We start from the raw sequence: 26,362 nt of genomic DNA, 5'->3' as shown, positions 1-26,362 counted from the left end.
ATTGCGCCCTCTCAATCGCCATGCCATAAGACCAAAGCGGCAGGCGTCCTCCATGGCTACCGGGCCCTGTGACAACAGGTTCGGTACCAGAGGTAAAGGAAGGGGAGCCTCCACTAGCATCTGTTGAAGGTCCGCATACCAAGGCCTCCTGGGCCAATCCGGGGCGATGAGGACCACTTCTCCTGGGTGCAGCCGAATCCGCAGGACCATGCGCCCTATCAAGGGCCACGGAGGGAACACATATAGTAGGCCCGGAGGCCAGGGCTGAGTCAAGGCATTCAACCCTGCCGAGCGAGGATCTCTCCGTTTGCTGAAGAAGCACGGGACATTGGCATTTGAACTTGTCGCCATAAGATCCATCACGGGCTTGCCCCATTTGGCACCTATCTGCAGGAATACTTCGCCTGCTAGTCCCATTCTGCTGGATCGATCTGATGCCTGCTTAGATAATCAGCTTGCACGTTGCTCTGACCTGCAATGTGAGTTGCCGACAGAAACTGAAGATGCAGCTCGGCCCAGTGGCAAATCTGTTCGGCCAGTGCTCTGCACTGAGTGCCGCCTTGTCGGTTTATGTAGGCCACTGCTGTCGTGTTGTCCGACATCACTCGGACAGCCAATTCTTCCAGGGTCACTTGAAAGGCCAGAAGCGCATGAAACACCACTTTCAACTCCAGGTGGTTGATGGACCACTCCGACTCCTCGGGTGTCCATAGACCCTGGGCATGCTTCCCCTTGCAATGTGCACCCCAGCCCTTCAGGCTGGCATCTGTCACTACTAAACACCAATTGGGGAGCGCCAGCGGCATTCCTCGCCACAGCATGCTGTCAGAGCCACCACTCCATGCTGAGTTGGGCCGCAGGGAGCCAAGAAAGTCTGCATTGATAATCCTGAGAAACTGGAGACCATCTTTGAAATAGGGAATACTGTAGAGGTCTCAGGTGCGCTCTTGCCCAGGGCACCACTTCCAATGTGGCTGTCATCGATCCCAGCAGCTGGACAATGTCTCAAGCTCGCGGGCGGGGCATCCTCAGGAGCAGACGGACCTGATTCTGAAGCTTGCACCGCCTTAGCTCGGGTAGGTATACATAGCCCGAGTCTGTGTCGAACCTGGCCCCAAATATTCTAGAAATTGCGAGGGGGTCAGGTAACTTTTGGCCATATTGACGACCCAGCCTAGAGACTGAAGTACTGAGACCACTCTGGCTGTAGCTTGATAGCTCTCTGTTACAGAGTCTGCTCTGATGAGCCAGTCGTCTAGGTATGGGTAAACCCTGATACCTTCTCGCCTGAGCAAAGCAGCTACTACCACCATTACCTTCGAAAAGGTTCGGGGAGCTGTGGCGAGGCCAAAAGGCAAGGCCCGGAACTGGAAATGTTTTCCCAACACCACAAACCTCAGAAACTTCTGGTGCGGGGGCCAAATTCGTATGTGCAAATAAGCTTCTTTCAGGTCTAGAGATGTGAGAAAATCTCAATGACGGAGCGCAGGGTTTCCATGTGGAAATGCCGCACTCTCAGGGACTTGTTTAATTCTTTTAAGTCCAGAATAGGGCGAAAAGACCCACCTTTTCACGGCACCACAAAGTAGATGGAGTATCGGCCGTAGCCGTGTTCGGCGGGAGGTACCGGGGACACGGCCCCTAACTGAATCAGACCTTGCAAAGTCTCCTCTACCGCTGCCCGTTTGGCGGCAGAACCGCATCGGGACTCCACAAACACGTCTCTTACTGGGGCGTTGAATTCTATTCTGTAGCCATCTCTGATCAGGTCCAGAACTCACTGATCTGAGGAAGTATTGGCCCACTCCTCGGCAAAGACGTCCTCCGATGACAGGAAGCGAGGAGGGAGCTGGCGCACCATCATTGAGAGGTTGCCCCTGAACTCCAGGCCTAAAGCCAGTGGCTGCGGAACGCTTGTCCGAGCGAAAGGAGTTCCTCTGCTGAAAAACGGGCACGAGAAGTGAACCCAGAACGCCCCGGGCGGTACCTTCTAGCTTCATGGAAGCGAGGTCTGTAAGAGGAGTGGACCGCCTGGCCCTTGGAGGAAGGCCTCGGCCTATCTTTCGGCAAGTGCTGGGGTTTAGGATCTCCCAGGCCTTTAACAATATTTTTTTCCAACTCCTCACCAAATAGAAGGCCTTGAAAGGGCAACTTCACCAACCTTTGCTTAGAGGCCATGTCCGCTACCCAATGTCGTAGCCAAATAAGATGGCGAGCCGCCACTGCTACTGCCATTTGTTTAGCTGAAGCTCTGACAATATCATAAAGGGCATCAGCCAAAAAGGACAAGGCCAACTCCAGCCGCGGAGCCACATCCGAGAAGAGCTCCGCTCCATCTCTGGGCTGTTCCACTGCCTGTTGCAACCCGGGAACAGTGCTTTACATTCTCTGCAGCCATCGCCGAAAACGGCGGGAAAATTCAAAGTGGCGGTTTCGCGCCAAAAACGCCCCGATCGCGGGCCCACCCCAGAGGAGTTAGAAAACACTCTTACCTCACCGGACCGAGTATCACAGCTCCGGTCCCATAGAAGAATCAAAGGAAAACCTCTGTTCCATTTTTTTTTTTTTTTTTTAAACGCTGTGAGGAAAGCAGAGGTAATAAGAACTCCGGAGGCTCAGATGAGTGGGAAAGGCAGGGAAAGGCGAACCAATATGCCTGCATCCACTGAGTGGGAAAGGACAGGGAAAAGCAAGCTAATATGTCCACATCCACGGGGGCATGGGTAAGGCAGGGAAAGGGCTAACCTATGTGCCTTCAAAGTGAAGCTGCTATAGCCTCTAACACCCCGGCTAACAACTGGCAAGCCAGGAGCCACCCCCAGGCAGATTTTTGATGGAGCTTAAAGAAGCTGCAGCCACCCTGCTTGGGGAGATAGAGAATACTGAAGAGGCAGTGGAGCTGGCTGGCCATGAGGCACTGTGAAAAGTTGAGTACTCTCTATCTCCCCCTGCTGGTTGATGGACATAACCCATACATAATGGCTTCATCTGCTTGATGACAAGGACGTTATAGTTTGAAGTCCCTTGAATTGGGGGGAAAGGGGAGGGATGGTTAAATATTTTGAAGATGGGTGTAACCTAATGGCATGTTGCTGAACAAGTTAAGTTCAATTGTTGTGTAACCAATGTGATGCTATTGACTTTGATCTGTCTTCAATAAAAACGTTAAACCATAAAAAAGGAGGGGAAAAAAACTGAACCAACGTTGCTGAGAAAAACATTTATAGTCTATGTCAGTGGTCTTCCCTAGTTAAGTGAGGGCCACACTGGATCCAAATAAACTGAAGAAAAGCCATCAAATATCTTCCCATGTGAGGCCTCAGTGTGCGTATGTGCTACACTCTTTCTGTTGAGAAATGCCTTGTCCTTCAAGCATGTGGCTCTTCCTCCATCCACTTCCCCCTTTCTGCTGTGAGACAGACAGTAGCAAAAATAAATACATTCAGAATAAAGGACCACCCCAGAAGTCTCCAGGGGCACCACCAGCACAAGGGTCTTGGCACTGAAGAACATGTCTAGGTCAAGTTACAGCACACACACCATTGTCTTGACAGAAAAGAGATGCTAAAAAGCATCATGCAACCATTTCCAAAATTAAACACACAGAAATTACATCTGCAAAGGTGAATTTAAATCTGGAACCAAAAAGGATCTAAACATATTACACTTATATAGAAGGAAAAATTTACTTACGACCCTTTCTATTTTGTCTCTTTTGAAGGTTACAAGTTTTGCATCTTGTCACTACTAGCCTCCTTGTCTGCTATTCAGCCCAGCCTTAAATGCAAGTGAGAACCAAACTAGGATATGGAACTAAGGCAACAAGTCTGGAAAGATTAACTGTTGCCAATAGCCTCCTCTGACACAGTATGACACAAGTACAAGTAACGTGGCCTTTTCCAGTTTTTTATTTATTTATTTTTAATGCATACGAACACAACCTAAATATCTAGAATTTCTATCAGCTATGACAACCTAGTTATAACATGGCCTTTTACATGTTCTATATATAAAATCATTAACATTTCTACAACTGGACAGTTTTACTTACTTTCCACAACAGCACCCCCATTAGGTTTGGAATAGCCTTCTCCTTTCACACGGATTCTTCGTATTATTCCCCCATCCTCATCCTCTGAAAGATCTTCACCTTTAAATTCAAATAATTCCACCTACAAAAAAAAAATCATTCAAATGGCAAACATGGCATGCCTATCATAGTACTGAACTACCCCACCCCCACATCTAGGAAACATACGTTCATCATTTTCTACCTTTAAGTTAACTGGTTCTTCAAGGATGAAAAGCCTTCATCCAGACCCTATTCCCAAAATTCAGTTGTTTATGCAGTTGATTTCCAAATAACTAATTATGACAAATTAATCTAAAGCATCAAAAAACATGGACATAACAGTAGAATTGAATGGCTAGTCTTGGAGAAACTTCAGTTCATAAACACCTATGTAAAAGGCCAAAACTTTCTATGAAGAAAATATGGAATATTTCTTAAAGCTTAACCACTGAATGTTAAACTACCAGGCAGCCACAGTACCAAAAACATGCTCAAAACCAATTTTTCTTAAAATTGCATTTCCTCCTTAGTGTCCTACAGGTCAGTCCACAACTTGTGTGTGATGTGATCTACCAGGAGGTGGAGGAAGAGAGAGAAATACTGAACTGAAGCAGCAACACAGTGTTCTAAATTGAGATCTGTATCTCGAGTAGGTGGCAGACAGTTTTGAGCGCAGCTCCTGGATTCCTCTGTGGGCATGTGGTGGTGGGTCATCTGACCCCCACTCCATGTTTCAGCTGTGGTTCAACTTCCTCCTTATTAACAAAAAAACACAAAAGTACAAAATTACAGTGCCTGGCTCCAGTTAGCTGCTGTGCCTGGCTAAAGTTAGCAGCTGTTACTGGCCAAGTCTTGGTGAGCACTTTTCAGTCAAGAATGTACAGTGGAATCCCAATATAACACGAACCCACAATAACTTGATCATGGCTTTTTTTGTTTTTCTTATTTTTACATACAGCTCCTCTGTTTGCAGTGTCTAACTACAAAATAGTGGGGCCCGCCCACCCCCTCCCATGCCTGCATAGAAACACTCCAGCCAGTCTACCAACCCACCTCCGTGCCTACATGAAAACCACTCCATCCAATGTCTAGCTACGCTGGAGGGCCTGGGCCTAGCCCCAGTGTAAAAACTTCTAGTGAGCTCTGTCTACACAGCTGAAAGCTGCTCTCGGTGATGGCAGTGGCATAGCCAGACAGCCAGATTGGGTGGGCCTGAGCCCAAAGTAGGTGGGCACAAAATTTTCTCTACTCTGCCCTACCTCCACCTCAAAATATAAATACTTTAGCTAATGAGGATCCTCAAAGCTCAGTCAGCTGAAGACTTTCTCTGAAGGTGGCCAGACACTCTTTTACCAAGCTTGGCAGGCAGTAGCAATGACCCTAAGCCACTGATGCCAGCACCCCACACATGCTTAGCTTGGTAGAAGGGAGTTCTGGCCGCCTTTGGAAGAGGTCTTTAGCTGGGAATCCTCACCAGCTATATAGCAAGGGTTAGGACTGGTGTTAGACCTGCTTGGGCTCAGGTCAGAAAATAAAGGAGGGCTCCCCTCCCCGATTCCCTCTCCTCTTTGCCTCCCCTCCAATTTCCTACCTGCCATTACTATCACACCAACAGACCCTCACCAAATACAGAACAAGGGATCACAGAAATAAAAATATTTAGACAAAAATTGAAAAGGAACCCCAAGAAGTTAAACATAGCATTACTGCAACACTGGAGACATAAAACAGAGATGCATTTCCTTTTCTACAGAACACAATACAAAGACATTTGCTATGCACATTTCCAAAACCTAACACATTCCATTTAAAACATTCAAAATAAAATACTTTGTTTCTACCTTTGTTGTCTGGACATTTTATTTTTCCATCTTGCTGGTTCCAATTTCTCTTTTCTGCTTTCCTCTCTGTCATCTGCTAATTCTTCTTCAAGCGGTTGCAGTCCATTTGTCTTTTCTCTTCTCTCCTGTCTGATCCCTCACTATTCCTGCCTCTGACATATTGATCATTCCTTTGTAGCTCTTTTCGGCCTCTCTCTCGCCCTTCTTCGTCTCCTTTTTACTTTTCAATTACCTATCAAATTTCCATCTTCTTCTTTCACCCACTAGCTCTCCCATTCTCCATCTTACTCTTCCCCATCTCTACTTTCTCTTTTATCTTTAACAGGGCTTTTTTTGAGGGGGTACTTGGGTGTACTGAGTACCGGCACCTTTTTCATTGTCTCCTAAAATTGACCTATGGAACCCAAATTTTAATGAAAGAGGTCAGGCTCTACACACCAATTCTGCCTTGTCATAGATTCTGTGACTGGTTGCAGGGGGCCTGGCCATTGTGGGGAAGGTCCCTCACAGATCTCTCCACCTCTGAAGGGTGGCCTAGCATTTGAGTACCCGCACCTTTTTTGCAAGAAAAAAAAAAAACACTGATCTTTAATCTACTTCCCATTACCATATTTCTACCCTCTGTACTCATTATCTCTCATTCATTTCCTTGCCACCCCCTCCTCCCCGTCTTGGCTTCTCCGACAGGGTTCCACCATTCCCATCATCTTCCTCCCTCCACCCTTCTAACCAGCATCTGATCCCCTCCCCACCAGCCTTATATTTTCCTGCCCCTTCTCTCTTCATTCCTGTCCTCTCCCCATAGCCCAGCATTTCCCCCCCCCCCCCCACCACCTGTGTACCTCTCCTCCCTCTCATCTACCCCCAAGTCTATCTCCCCCTCTCATTCCCACTGTCCACCATCTCCCTCTCCTTTGTGTTCTGGGTCCAACATCTCTCTCCCCTTCCCATGCAGCATCTCTCCCTTCCTCCCCTCTACCACACTGCTGCAGGGCGGGCCTGACCCCAAATTGGGTGGGCCCAGGCCCACCCGTGGCTACACCCCTGGGTGATGGTTAAAAAAAAAAAAAAAAACCAAAAAACCCACAACTTCAGGTGAGCTCTGTCTATACAGTTGAAGGCCGCTCCCATAGATAAACCATCTTGTAAGCAGAAATCTTTCACTACTCAAGAAAAGTTATCTGTGCTCAATTAACTGAAATCTGGTAAGCAGCAAACTCAAGCTGACCAGACAGCTTGGCATCAATGAATCTACTCAAGAAGGTAGAGGAAAGGAAAAAAAAAAAAAAAAACCCCTGCAAAGTTTGCCCTGTATTTTAGAAGAGGAAGCTGAATTACAAAGGAAAAAAATTAAAGCAGCTTGCAATTCAGAACTATATTAATGGTTTGTCCAAGCTCAGTCCCAAGAGTCCCTATTTCTGGCCCCATCATGAAAGCCCAGGTAGAAAAATGACAGACACCTAAACGGCCAGAGTCTATATTCAAAGCCAGTAACAGATGGCTCGACAGATTTAAGAGGCGGCATGTCAAGTCCTCATCTCAGGGAAGCTCCATTCAGCCGACAAGGATGCAGCACATTTCTTACTAGAGAGCTGCACAGGAACAGGGTTTGTGGGGATCCCCTCCAGGGCCACAGGACTCCCGTAAAGATCCCCTCGAGGTCCGTGGGGATGGACACAGGTCCTGCAGGGTTCCTGCAGTAGTGTAGTCCCATGCCATCCTACCTCCCTTTAAAACGCCATTAATGCAAAGAAAACTGAAGATGGTGCTGCATCAGAATGTTCCTCGCATACCGTGGGCCCTACACAATCTTTCCCTAATCCTGTCCTACCTACCTGATGACTCTGGAGTTCCCATGGATGTTGGGTAACTTGTACATGAAAGTCGGCGACAGACATACGGTTTTACCTTGTACATGGTACATTGTACATGGGAATAGCTGCCACAAAGTTTAGGAGAAAAAGGGAACACAAGCATGACCATTGGCGACACTCAGGAGCGTCAGCAACACCAACTGGAACCAAAGACAGATGCAGAAAGCCTTATTCACTCTGAGGTCAGAGGAAATCATGCGTTCCAAGCCTCGTTCTTGACCGAATATGCTATGAGATACTAATGCAAAGAAAAAACTGAAGATGGTACTACATCAGGAGGCGAGACTGAAATGTCACACTCAAATGACAGGTGCGTGTGCAGTGACTGGTGATTGGCGAGTGTGACCTCCAAGCTCCGCCCCCTAATGCAACACCACCTTCAGTTTTTGTTGCATTACTATCTCGTTGACAGAATGAATGAATGGTGTCCAACAATTGTCTCCAAGTACAGCTTCTTGTGCCCTGGTAATAGGTAAAAGGACGGACATAGCCTTCTTTTACACCATCCCCCCTGGCAATGATGGAGATATCTCTTGCCCCACCAATATTACAGGGCTACCTCTTGCTAGGTGTTAATAGGAAAGGGATGGTGAATAAGACCAAAAATACTATACGCCTTTGTATCACTCCATGGTGTGTCCACACCTTGAGTATTGTGTTCAATTCTGGTCACCATATCTCAAAAGAGATGTAGCGGAATTAGAAAAGGTTCAAAGAGCAACTAAAATGATAAAGGGGATGGAACTCCTCTCGTATGAGGAAAGGCTAAAGAGGTTAGGGCTCTTCAGCTTGAAAAAGAGACGAATGAGGGGAGATATGATTGAGGTCTACAAAATCTTGAGCGGTGTAGAACGAATAGAAGTAAATCTTTTTTTTTTTACTCGTTCCAAAAGTAGGGGACACTCAATGAAGTTACATGGAAATACTTTTATAATAGGAGGAAATAGTTTTTCACTCAATGGATAGTTAAGGCTCTGGAACTCACTACCGGAGGAGGTAGTAACAGCAGTTAGCATATCTGGGTTTAAAAAAAAAAATAAAATAAAAAAAAAGATTTGGACAAGTTCCTGGAGGAAATGTCTATAGTCTGTTATGACATGGGAAGCAACTGCTTGCCCTGGGATTTGTAGTATGGGGTGTTACCATGATTTGGGTTTCTGCCAGGTACTTCTGACCTGGCTTGGCTACTGTTCGGAAAACAGGACACTGGGCTAGATGGACCACTGGTCTGACCCAGTATGGCTACTCTTGTGTTCTCTTGCTTGTACATCTGTCGCATTGTTGAAAAATCCTGAAAACCTGACTAGGTTGTGCTTCCAAGAAAAGGGATTAGAAGTACGATTTATATAGCTCTTCTCTTATCAAAGATTCCAGTTTACTTCGGCTCATCATGGTACATAGGGCCATTCCAAGTTTTTTTTCCCCATAGGTACAAAATGGGTCAACACTCTGAATAAGGGATATTTCACTCATTTTCTGTTCACCAATTGCAATTCTGAAAGCAAAAGCATGGGAAAGAGAAAAACGTGTGATACTGGTGATGGAGCTGGCAAAGGAGGATGAGATTTAATATAATGCCTTTCAGTGGTTACAATCAAACTGGTTTACGTATTATATGCAGGCACTTATTTTGTACCTGGAGAAATGGAGAATTAAAGTGACTTGCCCAGAATCACAAAGCGCTGCAGTGGGATCCAAACCTGGTTCTAAGGCCACTGCACTAACAGGCTACTCCTCCACTCCAAAGGTGGCAGCAGAGACCAATTATGGGAAAATTAGGTTACCACCTTGGAAATTTTCTTTCCTTTAGTCACAGCAGATTAATCCATTACGAATGGGTTGTGTCCACCTACCAGCAGGGGGAAGATAGAGAACACTGAAAACCATAGTGCCTCTAGGATGGCTAGCTCCATCTGCCTCGCAGTATTTTGAAGCTTCCAAAGCAGTGTTAAACCGCAAAGTAACATAACATGAACTTCCCTCACAGCGAACGAACGCCCCAGAACAGGAGCAATAACACAAAGGAGGGACGAACTCAACCTCCTGTAGTAGAACAGAAATCCTGAAGACAGTTTTCCAACTTCTCCCAATGAGGGAACGTGTCTGCAGGAAAAAGTGAACACAAAACAGAGTCAATCAGGGAGGGATCATGGATTCATCTGCTGTGACTAAAGGAAAGAAAATTACCAAGGTAAGAATCTAATTTTCCCTTCCTTGTCATCAGCAGCAGATCAATCCATTACGAATGGCATGTATCAAAGCAATCCCTAGATAGGGCGGGAACAAGCCACACCATGCGCAAGCACTTGTGCTCCAAAAAGCGCGTCCCTCCTGGCAGCCACATCCAGCCTGTAATGACGGGCAAAAGAGAGCTTAGAAGTCCAAGTAGCCGCACTACATATCTCTTGGAGAGTGTGCTCCTGTCTCAGCCCAAGAGGAGGAAATCGCTCTTGTGGAATGTGCCAAAGGCATCAGGCGGAGGGCAGCCAAATAGCCAATATGCAGTGTCAGGTTCTCAGGTTCAGCTCTGGAGCAAACGTGAGCCATTGGGCTGCTGACGAGGAGCGACAGCAGCAGGCAAAACCCACCAACCAACGCTGGGCAAGCACACTGGCACCGGCAGGGACTGCAGGCACCGCCCAGCGAGCCGGAACACATGGACTGGAATCCCCTGGACTGGAACACTGGACTGGAGCACACCGGACTGGTCCACACAGCTTCACCTGCACTTAGCTACTAAGCCCCCCAGGAGTTGAGCTCCTGGGTTAGAGTAGCCGGCAGGACTTACTGGATACCGGATGACACAGGGACCAGGACTGGAAACAGAAGTACTCCTAAACCTAAACTGATCTACGTGCTCCCAAGCCCTAAACCAGCAGGAGTGTTCCTAACAATAAATTGACAAAAGGACTTCCTAAGCCCTATACTAAACAGGAGCTCCTAAGCCCTGCTCAAGAAAGGGACTTCCTAAGCCCTAAACTAACAGAGCAGGGAACTAAACACAAAGCTAACACAGGTGCTACTAAGCACCAAGCTACAAGCAGAGCTCTACACTAATAAGCTAAACACAAAACTAACAAGCTACCTAAGCACTGCTCTAGCAAGCTAGATACAAAACTAACAAGGAGCTTCCTAAGCACTACTCTGGCAAGCAACCAGAAGAGCTCCTAGCATTTAAAGGGAAGACAGGGGAGCCACAAGGAAAAAGCAGGGAAGCTAACACATAAGCCAAAAGTGATTCTAAATCACCAAACACCAACAGCAAAGACTGCAATGCTCCCAATAGCACAAACACCAGAAGTACTTCTAACAGCAAACTCTGCAGTGTTCCTAACACCACCAAACCCTGAAGTACTTCTAACAGCAACAGAGCTTCCAAAGCCCTACACACAGCAAAGCTTCCAAACCAAGAGGGAAAAGCAGGGGAACCACAAGGGAAAATCAGGAAAGCTAAACACACAAACACCAGTGCACACTGCACTAACACTAACCTGGACCTTAGCAAAATCAAGCAGGGAAACTAGACACAAAGTCAGAAGTACACACTGCACCACCCTACCTAAAGCAAATACAACCATTGCAAAGGCTCTGAAGAAAACACCACCACTTCCTTATCAAGGCCCTCCCTGATGATGTCACACTCCCTAGACCTAGGCAAAAAGCACACTGACCCAGAGAGGCCCAACCCACACCAATGCAACACCGTGAAGCACTTGAAGCCAATACACCCAAAGAGAGGTAGAGTTAACTCAGTCCACCCACACAGCTGTAGTAAAGTAAAACAATTAACCCCATGCTGCTGGAAGCTGCCAGCACAGAGAGACAGAGCCAGCTCAGAAAGGACAGAGAAAAGAAACAGAAGCCAGCTAAGAAACTGACCCCCAGGAAAGAGGTAAGTTTGAGAGGGGTTCTGACCCCAATCATAACATGCAGAAAAAATGGCTTCCTTAAGCCAATGGGCTATAGTGGCTTTAGACGCTGGAGACCCTCTGCGAGGACCTGACAACCATACAAAAAGGTGATCAGAGGTCCTGAAAGCATTTGACATCTGCAGATACTGCAACAGAGCCCTGTGCACATCCAGAAGGTGCAACTGCCCAAAAGATTCCGGAAACTCCTCCCTAGTAAAGGAGGGCAGAAAAATAGACTGGTTTAGGTGAAACGCTGAAACCACCTTAGGCAGGAAGGAAGGCACAGTACCAGTCACGCCGATGTAATGGCCACCAAAAAGACTGTCTTTAGAGTCACATCCTTCTACAAAGCTCGCCTCAGCGGCTCGAAGGGCGAACACTGAAGAGCCTTTAATACTAGCCCCAGGTCCCAAGCCGGACAAGGGGCCCGCATGGGAGGCCTGAGCACCCCTTTAAAAAACCGTGCAATGTCCTGATGCGCAGCCAGGGAGAGGCCCGAGACCTTCCCCCCAAAAAACATGCCAACGCTGCCACTTGAACACGCAGGGAATTATAGGCCAAGCCTTTTTGTACACCATCCTGCAAAAAGTCAAGTATCGGCGAGACAGAAGCCCGCATGGGTGTGATCGCTTTAGAAGCACACCAAGCCGCAAACTGGCGCCAGATGCGAGCATAGGCCACGGAAGTGGAACACTTGCGGGCCTGCAAGAGAGCGGAGATGACCTTGTTAGAATAGCCCTTGTCTCTCAATTGCGCCCTCTCAATAGCCATGCCGTAAGACCAAAGCGGCAGAGATCCTCCATGGTCACCGGACCCTGCGTCAACAGGTTCAGTACCAGAGGCAAGGGAAGGGGAGCATCGCCAGAGGTCTGCACACCACGGCTGCCTGGTCAATCCGGGGCAATGAGGATCACCACTCCTTGATGCAGTCGAATTCTCAGGAGTCGCCGCCCTATTAAGGGCCAAGGAGGGAACACATACAGGAGGCCCAGAGGCCATGGTTGAGCCAAGGCATCCAACCCCACCGAGCGAGGATCTTGCCATCTGCTGAAAAAGGACAGGACTTTGGCATTTGTGCTTGAGGCCACAAATCCGCTACGAGCGTTCCCCATTTGGCACAGATCTGAAGGAACACTTCGCATGCCAGTTCCCACTCCGCAGGGTCAATTTGATACCTGCTTTGAAAATCGGCTTGTACGTTGCTCTGACCTGCTATATGAGCTGCTGACAGAAGCTGCAGATGTAGCTCAGCCCAGTGGCATATCTGAGCGGGCTCTGCGGCCAGTGCTTGGCACTGAGTGCCGCCTTGAAGATTTATGTAGGCCACTGCTGTCGTGTTGTCTGAAAGAACTCTGACAGCCAGTCCCTCCAGAGTCTTGTGAAAGGCCAGAAGAGCCTGGAATACCGCTCTCAGTTCCAAGCGATTGATGGACCACCCAGTTTCCTCGGGTGTCCCCGGAGGAGCTGAGTACCGCTCTTACCTCAAAGGACTGAGTCCACGAGCCCCGGTCACGCTGCACAGTCAGGAAAAGCCTCAGAAATAGCAGCGCTGTCAAAGCACAATTTTTTTTTTTTTTTTTAACGCTGTGAGGAAAGTTGGAGGCAAACAGCTACAGAGGTACTCCGGAGGCAGAAGAGGGTGGGAAAGGCAGGGAAAGGGCGAACCTATATGCCTGCATCCACACAGGGGGAAGGATACGGCAGGGAAAGGGCGAATCTATGTGCCTTTAAAGTAGGCTCCACTTAGCCACAACACCCCTGCTACAACTGGCAAAAGCACAGGAGCCACCCCAGGCAGAATCTTCAAGGAGCTGAACAAGCTGCGTCCAACCCTGCTGAGAGATAGAGAACACTGAAAACCATAGTGCCTCTAGGACGGCTAGCTCCATCTGCCTCTTAGTATTTCTCTATCTCCCCCTGCTGGTAGATGGACACAACCCATTCGTAATGGATTCATCTGCTGATGATGACAAGGAACAGCTTTTAAGTTCTTCCAGAATGATGGCACAGGATGGGTTATTTTACCACACGGCGGGTTATTTTAGAACAGGAGAGGGGCGGAAATGGAGGAGATTACTAGCGGGGATGAGTAAAATTTCTGTTCCCGTGCAACTCCCTAAGAGAACTTAAATTGCTGGAAGGAGGGTACATTAAGGATTAAGAATACAACTGTGATGAAAGAAGACCACTTCAAAATGTTACCAGATTGTAAGGATGATGTACACAAACGGGAAGGCTTTAAACAAAAAGGACAGAGTGGTCATTACTTTTTTGTGCAAATAAATCTGGCAAAGTAAAGCCACTCATGATTGATTTAAAACCCAGGTGTTTTCATCCTGTACATATTAAATATTTGCCTTATGAATATACAAACAGGAAGAATGCTTGGATGAACATTACAACTGTTTTTATAAATCCTTTGCTCCAGTTGTTAGAGCTCATTTACGTAAACAAAAAAGAGGAAAAAAAAAAAAAAAAAAAAGACGACCACCATACTACTACTAGATAGTTTCCCAGCACTCCCTCCAGCAGAAGAGTTTGCGAGCTGTTTTGGCAACAAAGCGTCTTTTCTACCAAGAAATACAACTTTAAAAAATACAAATGGACCAGGGCATTATTTCAGTGTTTAAAACAAACTACCAACGTTAATTAAGAGGATGGTAGAAGGTAACCCTGCCACAGTTGATGCAGCATTGGCTGGCATCATTCACCTGCAAGAAGTTTGTCAACTCAGTGGAAAGGTCTGGGATGCTCGCTCAGTAGCTTGCGCTGAGTGACGCTGGATGAAGGGGTTTGGATCTGTATTCCCTTCAACAACAATTGATGAGGTAGATGCCCATGAGAAAGCTTTCTTTGGCTTTTATCCAGAGGATGTGCGGTTAAGCTGGATGAAGGGGTTTGGATCCATATTCCCTTCGACAATTGATGGGGTAGATGCCCATGAGGAAGCTTTTTTTGGCTTTTATTCAGGCGATGTGCTGTTAGCTGAATAGGCATTTAAAAAAATTTGAACATGTCCATAATGATATCCTGAATTGGGTTTCAATTGACGAGTGCCCCACTTACGAGCATGTGATTGATAAAACTGTGGCAAAATGTTCAGCGAACGGTCACAGCCACACAATCAGAAGACAAAGCTGAAAATGAGGAAGATGACGATGTTCCTCCTCTCCTGCACCACAAGTGTCAGAGGCTATAGAATATCTGAAGTGGCAAGAAACCCAGGATGTGGACAACATCAAAAATTCTACAGCTACAAGACATTCTTGATTTTGCAAGAAGCCAAAGGTTTGCATTAAGAAAACCGACCATGCTAGATTCTTATACCAAACTCTGTAATAGGGTGGACACACCCGAAGGTGTGGATAGCATGGAGGAAAGATCTAGTGAAGCTTGAAGAATCCAAAAATTGGCAACTAAAATTTAATGCTAAGAAATGCAAGGTCATGCACTTGTTCACAAAAACCCAAGTGAACGGTACAGTATAGGGGGTGAAGTGCTTCTGTGTATGAAAGAGCAGGACTTGGGTGTGATTGTATCTGATGAACTTAAAAGTGGCCAAAGAGGTAGAAAAGGTGACGCTCAAAGCCAGAACAATGCTCAAGTGCACTAGTGAGCTGTGGAAAAATTGGTACTTTTGTTTTCAAGTTTTCCTAACATCGTAAGTCAACTACTGGGTATAAGGTCTTATGGAGTGACAGCACAAACTCTATGGGAAAAAGACAAAGGTTCAACGCTACAAGGCAATCTCAAAGAGCATATTACATACTGCTGCTCCGTAGAAAGACGGATTGAAAGAGTCCTGCTCTATAGAAGCAAGCAGGAAGATGCAATGCTTCCAAAAGCTTCATGGAAATAAGCTAGGCAGCATTCCCACATGTGCTCCGTCAGGATGGCATCACCCACAGGTAAGATCATCCTACTTGTGCTTAGAGAAACCTCCTTATTCAACCATGGCAGAACAATCTTTCCTGCATTACTTAAAAGAACTTCATTTTTAAGTAAAGATCTTTTGACTGTCACCTACAATCCAATTATAGGAGCACCAGCATCCAAGCAAAGGTGACTACAGTCCAATAGCCACCAACACATGTTCTGGCAAAAGCAGGTCTGTAACAGTGCATTTCCTAAGACATTTGTGCAACATCACATATGGAAAACCACTCGATCCTCTGTCCATAAAGTTCACAAAACATTACTCTTTGGACATTCTTATCCATCTAAGGAAATGACTCTCCGCTCTGCAGTCGTACCAACAAGTGTGCCTGCAAGTCCCCTGCTTGTTGACAGAAAGCATAGTTGCATGCCTGCAACCATAGTTCTCCTTAAGACAGCAGGGGAAATACAGTCATACTTCCTGCCCACCTTCTGCTCTATTCTCTTTCCTTATGCTTTGATATTAACTGACCTAAAAAGGTAACAGCCAGCTTAAGCAGAGTACTCATGCATGCTCAAACACCCTTAAAGAAAAAAAAGAACGAACTGAGCGCACCACACACTAAGCTGGAGCCCGAGTGTCACCAACAGATATAGCTGGCATTCCCCTGCTGTGAACCTCTATTACAGGTAAGCAACTACAATCTTACACACCTGTTTAGTGAACAGAAGTCATAAAAAAATCCAAAACAAAGTTGTAACTAGACAACCCAGAGTCTGGCTTACTGGGCTACCCCACAGAAATCAATGCCCACCTGGAAGATCTTACCTCAAAAGCAAGTGTGGCATTCGGAGGTATTTTAGGCGGGCTTCCAGAAGATCCATATGCATATTCTGGTTTGCAGATAATGCGACAGATTTCTCCAGTTTTCATAGTTAAAACAGCAATGTCCCAGGCTTTGATCACCTGACCTAAAACATAGAAGTTGCATTTTGGCAATAAGAACTGCTACTTAGTGTTTACCAAAAAAATTAAGTCAATTTGTGACTTGAACACAAGGTAGCTTTTGCCATCAACAACAGCTATCTCCCCCCCCCCCCCCCCACCATACTTAAGGATAATACCACTGTACACAGAACAAGGAAGTTACTAACCTAAAAGAAAACAATCCCTTGGAGCCTGTAGAGTCTCAAGTGAATACAAAGACAAATTTAATACAGAAAACTTAATTCACATTTTTATAGGTTTTAAAGAAACAAAAATATCCGTGTACTCTGGAAAGAGCTATAGACAAGTCAATAAAAAGCATCCAAAACTCACCTTATAGTGTGCTTTATTCTTCAGCAGGAATCAAGAAGTAGATGGCGAAACATGACTCAAGCCGGGAGGATTCAAGTTCAAACTCTTTATAAGGTACCACAATGGACATGGGCCTGCATTTTGGCGGAAGGCCACCTACCTCAGGGGTCACAAGACTGCACATAAAATACACAAATGTATGGTTACGAAGATATCAAAACAAAATACATGTAAAGCAGAAAAATGTGTAGCACTAAGCCCTCTTATGCCTATAAATAATGGGCACTAAAAAAAAAAAAAAAAAAAACATGATAATCCTTATACACGTCAGTAATACTAACATCTTCTGCCGTACATAAAACTATGCTATGAAATGTATGATAAATGAATAAATACTCTAGGCAAAGTACCAATGCTTAAAACAGAGAGACTTTGAATAATTATGACTGTGTATCTAAAGAAATATAAAGATGTAAAGAAAATATAATTTTCTCCTATTTTCGTAATTACAGAAGCATAAGGTGTGGAACTCAAAATTTATATAAAAACTAGTAGAAAAAGCCCATTTCTCATTGAAATGAAATGGGCGCTAGCAAGGTAATCACCTTCTGCCATTAATGTTTTTAAGGGAAGTTCCAGCATTCCCCCTCCCTCCCAGTTCCAGGGTCCCCCCCCTCCCTCCCTCCGAGTTCCATGGCCATTGTCCCTCCCTCCCTTCCAGTTCCAGGCCCCCTTCCTCCGAATTTTAAAAGTCATCCTGACTTACCTCATCGGGGTTATGGCGGCCGGCAGCAGCAGTAAAAAGAGTGCAGGCTCGGCACTTACTTCAGTTTTCCCTTCTCTGTCTCTGAACTCTGGTCCTGCCCTTTCGGAAACAGGAAATGAGGGCGGGACCAGAGCTGAGAGACAGAAGGGAAAACTGAAGTGCCGAGCCTGCATGCTTTTTACCGCGCAAGGTAAGTCAGGATGTCTTAAAATTCGGAGGGAGGGGGGAACCCTGGAATTGGGAGGGAGGGGGGACAGACAGACGACGACCCTGGAACTCGGAGGAACGAACTTCCGGAGGGTGAATATTATATGCAGCTTTCCGTTCCCTCTGAGGGCGAGGCAGTGAGAGCGAGTGCGATTGCCTGTAGTTGGTCCCTTCTCCTTCTGACGTCGCGTTTGTTTCCCTGGCAACTATACAGAGTTCCCTCGAGGGCAGGGCAATTACGAACCCTACGAACACTACACAGCTTCACTGCCACGGAGTCAGCTTCAGAACATTGGAGGTGCAAATTATTATATTAGATAGCTACAGCAGTGTAAGGTATGGAACATAGAAGACAATGAGTTGATTGTATAATCAACGACCCACCTTAAGTCAATAGTCTGTGTATGTTAACTGTGGATGGTGTATGCTATTCAATGTTGACACGTAAAGTCAGATGGGAGTGGGGGAGGGGAAATAATTATTTTAAATGCGTGACTGCTTCACTTTTATGTTTAATATCACTACCATTGTCTATATTAAATATCACACTCTAACAAAATAAAATAATAAACCAGGTAAAATTATAAACCGGATATTGCATAACCAGTTAGAAATGACACCAAGTGCTGAACATGCAGCACAAATTGATAAACTAAGAGTGCTATAAAGCTTCAAAACATATGTAGTTATGCGGCATGATAAAATGAAGCTGGTAAAAGTCAGAGGGGGAGAAATTAGATATTACCTGCTAATTTACTTTCCTTTAGTCCATCCGGATCAGCCCAGAATATAAATGATGGGCCCCCCGAATAGAGAAAAAGAAAAAGACAAGTGGATTGACTAAAGTCCTCAAGGGAAAGCAAATATTATTTTTAGAAATGAGTCTACATAGATGGCGCTAAGAAACCAAAGACCGGCAAAACTACTGTATGCCTCGAATGAAATCGGGAAAGAAAAACATTTGGAAGTTAAGGAGCAGGAAGCAAAAGGACCACCTGCTCCTACGGAAAAACTCCCAATAAAAAAAGGAGAGCAGCAGGAAAACATTTGTCACACCGAAGACAGCAGAGGCAATGGCCCGGAAGAAGATCAAGTTGAGCAATAAATCCTTAAGAGCAGTCTAACAAAGGCTCCAAAAAAAAAAAAAAAAAAAAGGTTTAGTGAAGACAAAGAATGAAGTTAAGATCCCAACGAAATAACTTCACCCTCTGAAGGAAATGGACAACATCCGGATATGTAGTGAAATTCCTGCCCTGGAAACAAGCAGGGAAACCAAGAAGCACCGTAGTGGGAGAATGCGCCAAGCCATGTATGAAAGCTATCTAGAAAGATACTGAAGCAAGCAAAGGAGGAATTTGAATCTCGGCACACACAGAGTCGAAATGTACGAGGTCTGGATATAGTATTATAAATATCACTTTTAGCAGAATGGGCCTTGTCAAACAACTATGCTGTACTAAGAGACAAGCCATAAGATAAATTGAGCAGAATCTGGAAGGACCAGAGGTCCGAGAAGAAGGCCGAGAGGCTCCGGAAGCTTCAACAGAGAGTCCACCGGAAGGCGCAAAAGCTGAGTGTGCTAAGGCCTGAGAGGCCAATACGATGCTATCCAGAAGACTGTAGTGGGCCATGATCCTTTGAATGCATCTGCCTAAAAGAGGCCACAGAGAAAAAAAAAGGTAGACAAAGAGCATCTATGCCCCCCCCCCCCCCACTTTTAGATTCTTCCTTAGACTGAAGAATTGTGGAACCTATCAACTGAGACTTGGCGGCATGAGATCCATGACAGGGAGACCCCCAATGGAGAAGAGCTGATTAAGATGCATGTGTCCCGAGAGGCCACGCCCCCTGGGACAAGACTGTGATGACAGAAATCTACTGGAACATTTGCTGTCCCCTCTACAAAAAGACGCCAACAGTTCCGAAAGATGCTGCTCTGCCCCAGCCATGAGAAACGCTGCCTCCTGTAGTAAAGATCGTCTCTTTGTCCTTCCATAACGAGAGACCTAGACTACTGCCACGTTGTTCGAAAGCATCCTCCCAGATTTTAAATCTGCTAAACATGGGCAAGACTGTAGAAGAGAACGAATGCCCGAGATTCCCACAGAGTGAGGAACAGCAAACTTTCGACAGGAACCACAGACTCTGAAGCAGATGCCCTATACAGAGAGCTCCTCAGCCCCCCAAACTGGAATCGGCGTTATTATCCACTGAGGTGGATCCAAAGGAACACCTTTGTTCAGAATTGGAGTCAGACACCACCCACGGAAACTCTCTCAAGTGAAAGTTCTGAGAGGCAGTTTGACAGTGAACGGGTTTGAAAATGGAGACCTGAGGGACATCTGTAGAGGTCTGCTGAGTGTTCTGGCCCAAGGCACTCCTTCTATTGTTGCTGTCAAGAAACCTAAAAAAAAGAAAAACTGAAGACAGTCCCTTGCAGAAGGTAACCAGCAGCACAGGAGAAAATCAAACTGACCTTGAGAATGGCCATCCTGTCCTACACAAGACATGTTCGGCCCTGAGGAGAATCGAAGGAGATTGCAATCCTCTCAGAGCCTCCATATATCGGAAACGAATCTGAGACGGTTTAGTACCCAACCAAGGGACTGGAGGTGCAATCTGCATCCTCTTGTGCCAAGACTCTGCGTTGATTAACCAATTGTTCAGGAAATGGTGAACTAGAATACCTTTGTACCAAAGAGCTGGCGCTACTACTTCCAATAACTTCATGAATTCTCAAGGAACTGTAGCGATATCAAAGGCAAAGCTGGAGACTGAGAATGCTTGTCCAAGATCTCAAAGAGAAGAAAGCTGAAGTGGATGAAATTGTATGGGAAGAAAGACCTCTGAAAGACGAGAGGAGTAAGAAACCGTTAGAACATACAGAAACTATGAAGAAAAGAAAAGCTTCCCTAAGACAAGAGGAGATCTTGAGTGGTCAGATGCCCACTTAGAGAACTAAAATCAACCTAAAAAGGACCCTTTGTAACTGGAACAGACGAAAAGAATAGCGTAGAGCCCTGTTCCGATATCTGCCAAAGGTACAGAGCCCACAGTATGAAGACGTGATCGACAGGGAGGCTTCTAGGAATGTAGCCGGCGACAGTTGCAACAAGCCTAAAGTGCTTTGGTTCTGTTACCCTGAACCAGCAGCAGGGAGAAAATAAACCTGCCGTCACTAAGGATATGAAGAGTAGGGAGAAAGGAGGACGACAATCATCCAGAACAGAGGGGGCACTTGGCTGGTTCAGAAGATACTGGCAGAGAAACTAATGGATCGTAGCAGACAGTGACATGCAGGAAGGAAGAAGAATTGCAATTCCATAACAAAGGTAAACTGTGATAACAGTAATGGAAATAGTGGTAATTGGGGTCTTGCCCCAGAAGAGCAAGCACATGCATAAAGCGTGCCACTTGCATGCATGGCAAAGGTGTCTAACTGACATTTTCTTCTAGGACAGCACCTGGGCTATAGCATATAAGCACCAGATGTACTTAAATATGGGAGGAACAAGAGTATACCATGAACAAGGCACCAAGAAACACCTGTAACTTAGATCAGCACGTCCCTTGAAACAATTAAGCAAAACTGTTTATACATGGCATAAAGGGAGAAGAAGGAAAGTAACAGCCAGTGCAGGGAGTCCAGAACCCAGGCAGCTGGATTAATCCCCCCCCACTGTAGTCCCCTGTAACCCTGAGGAATGCAACTCTTCAGTGTCCGAGAAACAAACTAAGAATTCTCCATTCCTCCAGGTACAACTCAGTGACCCCACCAGGGGCAGAAAAAAACCCCCTGCATATACGAAATGCTAACTGCCTTTAAAGTACCCATAGAAAAAGAAGTATATCAAATCCATAAGCTGTTTGCATCCCAAGATTTGGCACAACGTGGGTTTCTTTTTTAACGTTATTGCAGTGGCATACAGTGTTCTGAGTCCAAGAAACTAACATCAAAGAATGTGTAGGGAAAGGTGAAAATTGAATTGGATAGTCCAAAGGATGGAAAGACCTCTCCTGAATTACGTATATATTAATAACTAGTAAAAAAGCCCCGTTTCTGATGCAAATGAAACGGGGGCTAGCAAGGTTTTCTTCTGTGTGCATGTGGGAGTGTGTGTGTTCCTGCCCTCTGCCCTCTCTCCCTTCCCCTGTGCTGTCTGTCCTCTCTGTCCCCTCCCCCCTCGGAGTCGAGTCCTTCAGTGTTAAGTTTCCTGCTGTGTTGTTTGTGTTACAGAGATAGTGAGGGCTTCTGCCCTCTCTCCCCTCCCCCCTCTGAGTCCTTCACTGTTACAGAGAGAGCGATTTGATTTCGTGCTTTGCTGTGTTTTCCTTCACTGTTTGTGTTACAGAGAGAGCGAGGGCGGGGCAGACACTCATGGGGAAACCGGATATCTCCTCCCCTTCACACTTCCGGCTGGAGGCTTCATTTAGAACGTTGGTGGTGCCTTTTATATATAGAGATATTATGGATATAAATACATCTACAGGCACTCTAGGAAGAATAAAAGACAGTTTAAGCAGTAAATACAGAATCTTACTACCGAAGGATCTTTCCAGGTAACATAGTAACACAGTAGATGACGGCAGAAAAAGACCTGCACGGTCCATCCAGTCTGCCCAACAAGATAACTCATATTTGCTGCTTTTTGTGTATACCCTACTTTGATTTGTACCTGTGCTCTTCAGGGCACAGACCGTATAAGTCTGCCCAGCACTATTCCCGCCTCCCAACCACCAGCCCCTCCTCCCAACCACCGGCTCTGGCACAGACCGTATAATGTCTGCCCAGCACTATCCTCACCTCCCAACCACCAACCCTGCTGCCCACCACCAGCTCTGGCACAGACCGTATAATGTCTGCCCAGCACTATCCTCACCTCCCAACCACCAGCCCTGCTGCCCACCACCGGCTCTGGCACAGACCGTATAAGTCTGCCCAGCACTATCCCCGCCTCCCAACCACCAGCCCCGCCTCCCGATCTTGACTAAGCTCCTGAGGATCCATTCCTTCGGCACAGGATTCCTTTATGCTTATCCCACGCATGTTTGAATTCCGTTACCATTTTCATTTCCACCACCTCCCGCGGGAGGGCATTCCAAGCATCCACTACTCTCTCCGTGAAAAAATACTTCCTGACATTTTTCTTGAGTCTGCCCCCCTTCAATCTCAAGAGCATCCTGAACCAAAAACATGGAATCAGGATCCTCAGAAACGCTGTCACATCTCAATAAGTATCAGCTTATAAAAGAGCATATCCGGGTGTGAAAAAGACACAGGGCATGCACCAGGTCCCGAGAAACCCTGGGACCCTTAACTGAAGATAAAATCCCCTCTGCAATAGCAAGGAGTGGACCAGAGGGAGCAGCCTCATGTAAAAAGTACAGCACCCAAAACAAACTCAGGAGAAAAATCCTGCTGGGGACGGGAAAGCTGTGAAAAAAAAAAAACATTAAAGAAAAACCGCCTTCTCTGCCTCAGTAATACGGCTCTGGAAAAATGGCGGTGTTTCCCGCCAAAACTGAAGCCGACAGTAACCGGGTTCCTGCAGCAGAGAGAAAAGAAAACGTGGCAGTTACAAAAAGCTGGCGTCTCTGCCTCAGAATGAGGCTCTGTAAAAAAAAAAAAAAAAAAAAAACTGCCAAAAAAAATGGTTAAAGCCAATGCTAACCGGGTTCCCACAACACTGAAGAAAACCACGGCATTAACAAAAGAACCGCCGACTCAGCAGAGAAACCGTCGGGAAATATCTGACCAACCCTAAATGACCCTATTTCACAGACCTCAAAATGCCTCAGTTTCTCTGCCATAACAGAAACCGGCAAACCCGGCTATTTTTTTTTTCAACCTGATACTCTCCCAAGCAAGGAAAGACAGCCAACAAGCAGAGAACAGCTGCAGAAGAAAGGCAAAATAGAGCTGCTTTGCTTGTCTGTATTATCTCCCCTCCCCCCCCCCCCCCCCCCACAGAAGCAGCTTGGCCATCTCTCCCGGCTCTCAAACACACTTCCTGCAAAGGGGCTGAGGCAGTGCCAATCCAAAACTTCAGCCAACTGAAGATAGAGGCATTCAAACAAACATCTGGGAGGATTTAGGGGAGAGGGACCCCACCATCTGAGTTTAGCACCCCCAAGACTTACAGAAAACCCCCGCCGGCCTCAGCCTTCAACCTTCAGAGAAACACTGGAGCACATAATTTACAGAAAATAAATAGAATCATATAGTTGTAAAATCAAAAGGGAGAAATTAGAAAGAGACTGAAGGGCTCATCTCCTTCCACCTGCTGGAGGCTGAGAATACTGAATCTCTCTAGCTAACCAGGGCTTTTATTGGCTCTCACGAGAGTCAGAGTTCTCAGTCTCCACCTGCTGGAAGGAGTGCACAACCCATCAGTCACGTTCTGGGCTGGTCCGGAGGGATGCTAAGGAATAGGCTCTTACCCGCATGAAATCCCTCCAAAATATCGCAGCGTTCAAAAGTGCTGTCATCACAAGACATCATGAAAGGGAATGTTAGGTGGCTAAATAATATTTATAGGGGCATTTCATGAATATGCATGGGGATTCAAACAGCACTGCTATACAATTCCGAATTCAGCCCTCATGGTGAAAGTGTGTTAAAGTAGTGAATTGCATTCTGTTCCTTTCTCAATAGGCTGATCTATGTTGCCACACCTCCAGGATTTTTGAAGTACCTTGTAGACCAAAAATGTTAAATTGCTGATGGTGTGATTGTGGGTGTTCCAGTGTTCAACTATAGGTGCTGAAGTGATGCTGCCGCTGATAGAACAGTCTATGATTGTTTTCACAGATCATATAGCTTTTCCTACATAAGATGACAGGGACATTAGATAATATAGACAAGCAATATTACAGTCAGATGAATATTTCAGGGGAATGAGCTTGCGCTATAGAAATGATAAATAGTAGTAGTAGTTGTTAGACTGTAGGTTAACGACTATGTTAGTGCTAATGACATGAGTGCAAACACTACATCTTCTACAAGGTTTATGTCCCAGAAAGGTGTATGTAGGGGTTCTGAGATATTAGTTTCATCTGCACTTTCAGTTTTTTTTACTTTTTTGAATCGCAGCACTGGAGTCCCATGCATATTCATGAATGCCTTTATAAAAATATTCTATAGCCACCCAACATTCTCTTTCATGACATCTTGTGACAACAGCACTTTTGAACACTGCAATATTTTGGTGGGATTTCACACGAGTTAAGATCCTATTCTCTGACTTTTACTATATGTTTTTACCAGCTTCATTGTATCATGCCGCATAACTACGCATGTTTTAAAGCCTTATAGCACTTAGTTTATCAAATTTGTGCCGCACATTTAGAGCTGGAGAAACAATTAATTCTAAGCCCTCATAACCAGTCATTTCTAATTGGTTATGCAATACACGGTTTATTATTTTATTTTATATTTTGTTCATGTTTCATAAAGTGCGATATTTAATATAGACAATGGTAGTGATATTAAACATAAAAGGGAAGCAGTCATGCATTTAAAAGAAATTTCTTTCCCCTCCCCCACTCCCTTCAATGCTGACAAGCTGTAAAGTGAGATGGACTACCACAAGTACCTTGCCGACTTCATTCATTTCAAATTCATGCTTAACTCCTTTCAGTCTGCCCTTTCACTTGCCAAACAGGATTACTTCACCCAATTGACAAATTCCCATGGCTCCAACCCTCGACTTCTCTTCGCCACACTGAACTCTCTTCTCAAAGTACCTCCATCCCCAATTCCCCCATCTCTTTCTCCTCAGACCCTAGCTGAGCACTTCCACAATAAAATCCGTAAGATTAACCTTGAATTTTTATCCAAACCCTCCCCATCTCTCTCCCCCTTAGACCTCACCCCCTATTCTCCTTCTTCTCCTCCTCCTCAGATGTTTCTGCTGAGGAAACTGCCCTTTTTCTTTCCTCCTCCAAATGCACTACCTGTTCCTCTGATCCTATTCCCACTTATCTACTTAACACTCTCTCTCCCACTATCATCCCAGTCATCTGTCACATCCTTAATCTTTCACTCTCCACTGCAACTGTTCCTAAGGCCTTCAAACATGCTGTTATTACTCCACTCCTTAAAAAACCCTCACTTGACCCTACCTGTCCCTCCAACTATCGCCCCATCTCCCTTTCCTCTCCAAATTACTTGAACCGTTGTCTTGACTTTCTTTCTTCACAACCTATTCTTGACCCACTCCAATCTGGTTTCCGCCCTCTTCACTCTACTGAAACTGCACTTACCAAATGACCTACTACTGGCTAAATCCATAGGTCTCTATTCTATCCTTATCCTTCTTGACCTATCTGCTGCTTTCGACACTGTTGACCACACTATACTCCTGGATACGCTGTCCTCGCTTGGATTCTAGGGCCCTGTTCTTTCCTGGTTCTCCTCTTACCTCTCACTTCGTTCTTTCAGTGTTCACTCTAGTGGATCTTCTTCAACTTCCATCCCGCTTTCTGTTGGTGTGCCTCAGGGTTCTGTCCTTGG

At 45.8% G+C, this 26,362-nt stretch overlaps 1 protein-coding gene across 4 annotated transcripts in view; it reads right to left on the bottom strand.

The window, feature by feature from the left end:
• FKBP4 (FKBP prolyl isomerase 4) overlaps nt 1-26,362 on the bottom strand; it is a 159,853-nt gene that overhangs the window by 87,416 nt on the left and 46,075 nt on the right. For 3 of the 4 annotated variants that reach the window (XM_030214573.1, XM_030214574.1, XM_030214575.1), the window contains exons 3-4: nt 16,404-16,546; nt 4,052-4,172 (exon numbers count right to left, since the gene is read on the bottom strand). In XM_030214573.1, the coding sequence (XP_030070433.1) occupies nt 4,052-4,172; nt 16,404-16,546 (264 nt within the window). Of the gene's footprint in view, nt 1-4,051; nt 4,173-16,403; nt 16,547-16,895; nt 16,992-26,362 lie in introns of those variants that run through there. The other variant, XM_030214576.1, reaches the window with a different exon arrangement.

This window comes from Microcaecilia unicolor, chromosome 9 (genome assembly GCF_901765095.1).
Source record: "Microcaecilia unicolor chromosome 9, aMicUni1.1, whole genome shotgun sequence".
NCBI classification, from domain to species: Eukaryota; Metazoa; Chordata; class Amphibia; order Gymnophiona; family Siphonopidae; genus Microcaecilia; species Microcaecilia unicolor.
The sequence above is the reverse complement of the archived record's forward strand: the minus strand, read 5'-3'. Positions and strand labels throughout refer to the sequence as shown.